The sequence below is a fragment of the Engraulis encrasicolus genome, chromosome 19, assembly GCF_034702125.1.
Source record: "Engraulis encrasicolus isolate BLACKSEA-1 chromosome 19, IST_EnEncr_1.0, whole genome shotgun sequence".
NCBI lineage: Eukaryota > Metazoa > Chordata > Actinopteri > Clupeiformes > Engraulidae > Engraulis > Engraulis encrasicolus.
Window position 1 is genome coordinate 26829501 of NC_085875.1, and position 4891 is coordinate 26834391.

At 39.2% G+C, this 4891-nt stretch overlaps 1 protein-coding gene across 2 annotated transcripts in view; it reads right to left on the bottom strand.

Annotated features, from left to right (window-relative positions):
• Positions 1-2127: 2127 nt before the first annotated feature.
• bcl11ba (BCL11 transcription factor B a) overlaps positions 2128-4891 on the bottom strand; it is a 98255-nt gene continuing 95491 nt past the window's right edge. The window contains exons 3-4 of one of the 2 annotated variants that reach the window (XM_063183955.1): positions 4745-4891; positions 2128-2364 (exon numbers count right to left, since the gene is read on the bottom strand). The exon at positions 4745-4891 is cut by the window's right edge and continues 1755 nt beyond it. In XM_063183955.1, the coding sequence (XP_063040025.1) occupies positions 2342-2364; positions 4745-4891 (170 nt within the window). In that variant the 3' untranslated portion in view covers positions 2128-2341. The other variant, XM_063183954.1, reaches the window with a different exon arrangement.

A 4891-nucleotide genomic window follows, 5' to 3' on the forward strand; every position in this document is an offset into this window, starting at 1 on the left:
TTCAGCAATACAAATTCTAAATGATTATTTTTTTTGCAATGATTTATCCTGCCAAACCAAAAATATACCGTGGCAGCTTCTGGTGGAACTGTGTCGTAACTTCTTACCATTAGAATTCAGCAAATGGAACCACTTCCTCTACTAACATGATTCCACGGTAACCCATGGTTACCGTTCTTCAAAGAGATGCATATACAAGTTAAAAACAAGTTGACAGGCTCCAGTAAAAAGACAGTGAATGCCTACACATGGTTCTCAATCCAGCCGTTACGGATCACTCTTTCAGAAGGAGAAAGAGATGTGTCTCAGCAAAGTGAGGGTTTTTTTTAAAGTCCTGAAAATCAAAAACCCATGTTGAACATATTCTACGTGAGAAATCTTCCATACATCGAATAGCTGGTCCCTTCACCACCACCATCATCATCATCATCATCATCATTATCAATTCCTATCATCGTCATCATCGAACTCTGGTAAGCATTCTTTTTTTATTCATTATTTTTTTCATTGTTATTATTTTCTCACACCCAAGGCAGAATAAAATTTACTAAAACTCAAGACTTTTACAATTACAATGACAAAAACATTTTATAGACCCACAATTTAAATTGGACTGAAAAAAAAAGATCAAAATCAAATTAAAAAAAGGAAAAATCCTATCCTTGTAAAATGCCCAGGCATTCTCCAATATTACAAATACTGGTATACTTGTACAGTAAACAAGAGAAATGTAATATATATATTTATATATATTTATATATATACTAAAACCCCATCACCAAAAAACCAATATACACACAGCCACTATGGCATTCAGAGGAAATTTGTAAGCAAACTTAAAAACAAACAAAAAATTGTTTAAAACACACATACACAGAAATATCATTTTACCCTTGTACTTGTTTCAATACTGTAAACGTATTTAAGACAGAGTGCACTAAATTCATGTCATTTTTTTTTTTTTTTACTTTTTTTCTTTTGTTTTGCTGTTCCTGATTTTTGTCCAGTCTCTTCCTTGCTCATAAGTGGAGTTCTAGGCCACTCGAGTATTTGTTTATTATTTATTTATTTTTTAAACCAAGGGAGGAAGTATTGTCCTGCTGTGATAATGTTCTGTATATGTATATATGTGTGTATGTGTGCGTGTGTGTTTGTGCCTTCATATATGTACATATGCATACATATATACACACACAGACACATCAATATTGTGCTGGCCACCTCATTCATTTTAAAATCATTTATGTTCTCTTTTCAAATGATTTTAAGATTTCTATTTCTTTTTTCTTCAAAATGACATTTAACTACAATTGTTTATTTTAAAATGTCTTTAATTCCTTGCCTCACAAAAGTGTTGCATTTGTCTTTTATAGACTATAAATAGGAAGATCAGCATTCAAGGCACACTCATGTCCAATCAAACGGCAGTATAACAACTGTCCAAATAAATTAGCTTGACTTTTTATAGTGCCAGCATTGGCCAAGCCAAGCCCAGCAACACCAGCACTTAAATCTCACTCGCAGGGCCTAGGATAAATCCATGGAACATAATTTCTTGCTCAGAAGCCGTTTTCTGCTTTTGTAAAATTTTCTTTTCAAGAAAAATAAAATAAAAAGGTGTTTAAAAATGAAATCATAAAGTGCGGCTCAGGCTGCAAAATGCTATTTACCTGTGTGTATGTGACTCTTGCCTTTCGCTGATATTTTGAGTCTACCAATTTAGGTGGCGTGGCCGTCGGGCTGTGTGTGTGTGTGTGTGTGTGTGCGTGCGTGCGTGCGTGCGTGTGTGTGTGTGTGTGTGTGTGTGTGTGTGTGTGTGTGTGTGTGTGTGTGTGTGTGTGTGTGTGTGTGTGTGTGTGTGTGTGTGTGTGTGTGTGTGTGTGTGTGCACGCACGCCTGTGTGTGTGTGTGTCTGTGTCTGTGTGTGTCCATACATACGTGTGCATGTGTATCTGTGTAGATGTGTTCATTCAATTGCATCTGTCTGTGTGTGTGTGTGTCCGTGTGTGTCCGTGTGTGTGTGTGTGTGTGTGTGTGTGTGTGTGTGTGTGTGTGTGTGTGTGTGTGTGTGTGTGTGTGTGTGTGTGTGTGTGTGTGTGTGTGTGTGTGTGTGTGTGAGGTGGTGTGCTACAGTTCGTGAAGGAGGAGGGTTGGGGGGATCATGACCGCATGTAACACAGCTGTGGCATAGGCGAGGTCAGTGCCTAGTGAAGACCCCAGACAACATACATGACATGTGCCTCGTGTTCTCTCCCTCTCTCCCTCTCTCTCTAACATGCTCAGAATGGTCAGCTGTGCGATCGCTACGCGACAGAGTGGCTACTTCTTAGTGCGCGTTCGTTCAACTACACATCACAGGAAGCCCTGAATGGGAGGAAAGAGGGAAAGAAAGACAGAAAGAAAGACAGAAAGAAAAAAATAGTCTTACTGTTTAGGAACATGCTCAACAGCATTTTTGCACACACTTGCTATGCACACTTTCTGTGCAAGTCAGGCGTCTACTTGTTTCTATGGAATTTGCCAATGACTTGTTTTACTGGGCAAATAACCAAGTTAACCAGATAAAATCATCAGTACGTATAAACATTTTTCCGACAATTGTAAACTTTACAATAACTTACACTATAGAGTATAAATTCATTTTCAAAATGATTGATAAATATATTTCGATATGCATAGGGCTATTTCAAGTGATCTTCCAAAACATCGGTGGATGCCGTACATGATTTGAGTTCTGATGACAATTCAGATTTTAAATGTATTGTATTTTGTTCTGTGTGTTTGTTCCTATCTGGTTAAAGTGGCCTTTTCCACTATGGCTAAATAAAACACCCAGACCACTCACCACTCTTCAACTTATCAATGCACATTTGAACACATGTACGTAGCACTTATAGGGGGTAAAAATCTGAACATGCAAAAGACAGCAGGTGACATCAAGCTGTCCAGGTAGGATAGCGTGGTCAGTGGTACTGATTTGCTGCAAGGCATGATGGGTACAGCATGACCACTGCTGCCAATGCTGTGGTCTGAACAGGTCACGCCTTCATGTATTTTTACTGTAAATAGTTGATTTTGGCCCAGAATTGTCGTCTACGACACAGATTAGCATGTGGGAGCAACGTTAGCAGATGACTGGGGCAGATAGATATAGAAGGCAGGACACACAGTTCCCCCTGAGCTGTTTTCAGCATGTGCACTGGTGTTTTAGTTTATCCCCCAAAACAACGGGCTAGTCTGCGGAATGCACACAATGATAATAAATACACTACTACAGTACTGGCATTGGTCGATAATGTATATATATGTGATGTGAAATGGATGGGCTTTTAAAAAGCACAGCTAATTTAATTTGATCAATTATTATGAATTATTATTAATTATTATTATTATTGGGGCAGTTGTGGCCTAGTGGTTAGAGAGTTGGTCTTTCGATCTAGGGGTTGCCGATTCGAATCCCCCCTGACCTCTCCCTACATCTACATCCATGGCTGAATTGCCCTTGAGCAAGGCACCTAACCCCACATTGTTCCAGGGACTGTAACCAATACCCTGAAAAATAATAGTTGTAAGTCGCTTTGAATAAATGAAAGGGTCAGCTAAGTGCAATGTAATGTAATTATTACAACATTTTTTTGCTTTTAATGTAAACACTTGGAATGCTACCGGTGATGTGGCTGAGGACAGGAGGAAAGGGTGGTGTTAGTAGCGTTAAGTAGGGCGGCACTAGGTGCCAAGAAGCAGCTGCCGGGCGGGATCATCCGTTTTTATGGTCTTTTTCTTTCGTGATTTATAGACTCTGGAGGAAGCAGATTTTTAAGAAGGAACCGGGATCCGTGTCAAGATTTACTGTCAGGGAGTGACATTCAGTGCTACACTCTTCAATTAGATTGACATGTTTAAAATCTGTTTATGTTCCTATGGCAAAAAAGATTGTTGTCCGCTCATTACCTACTGTCTCTAATAAACAAAACACTAAGTTTTTGTTTTTTTTAAATTCATATAAAAAATCAGTTAGGCTTTTTTAAATTGAAGATTGAATTCGGCTTCTCCTCAAGAAATTACACATGTAACTTAAATACACACTTCAGTAAAAGCAGTGGCCTAAAAATTATTCAAATGGTTTTCTGCTCTGCAAAAAGAAGAAAATCTCAGGATGTCTTCTGGGTTTATAAAAGAAATTCCCAGCATAATAGTAGAACAAAAAAGGAAATAATGATCAAATAAAAATGAACCTGCACATGCCAAACCATTACAAAATCCAATAAATACAGAAATTATTGCACAGTTAAAGGCTCCACGTATATTTAATTCAACCGCTGATAGACTGTAAAAATCAAAACGCCAATTTAGGCAGTTTTACACCGACATAGTTGAACTTCCTGCTTTTTGTGTTTTTTTTTCTTTTCTCAGATGGCAGTTTCTTAGGCAAAACATAAAATAACCTAAAATCATTACTCTGTGAACCAAGAGCACCCAGATACCCCTGTGTGTTTTGATTGTTTGTTTGTTTGTTTGTTTGTTTGTTTGTTTGTCTCTCTGTCTGTCTGTTATTCAAGAGGCTAAAAGGGGGATAAGGGGAGAGAGAGAAAGCAAAAGAGCCTAGCTTAGCTTCTCTCTGCTTGTTCGATTTTCACCTCATTTGTCATCAAGTGTTCCCCGTGCCACTTTTTCATGTGTTTCTCCAGGGTGCTATAGACGCTGAAGGGCATTTGGCAAATGTCACAGCGGTACACTTCCTTACCGAGCTGGCCGTGCGTCTTCATGTGTCGCGTGAGCTTGCTGCTCTGTGCGCACGCGTAGTTGCACAGCTCGCACTTGTAGGGCCGCTCGCCCGTGTGGCTGCGCCGGTGCACCGTCAGGTTGCTGCAGTTCTTGAACACCTTGCCGC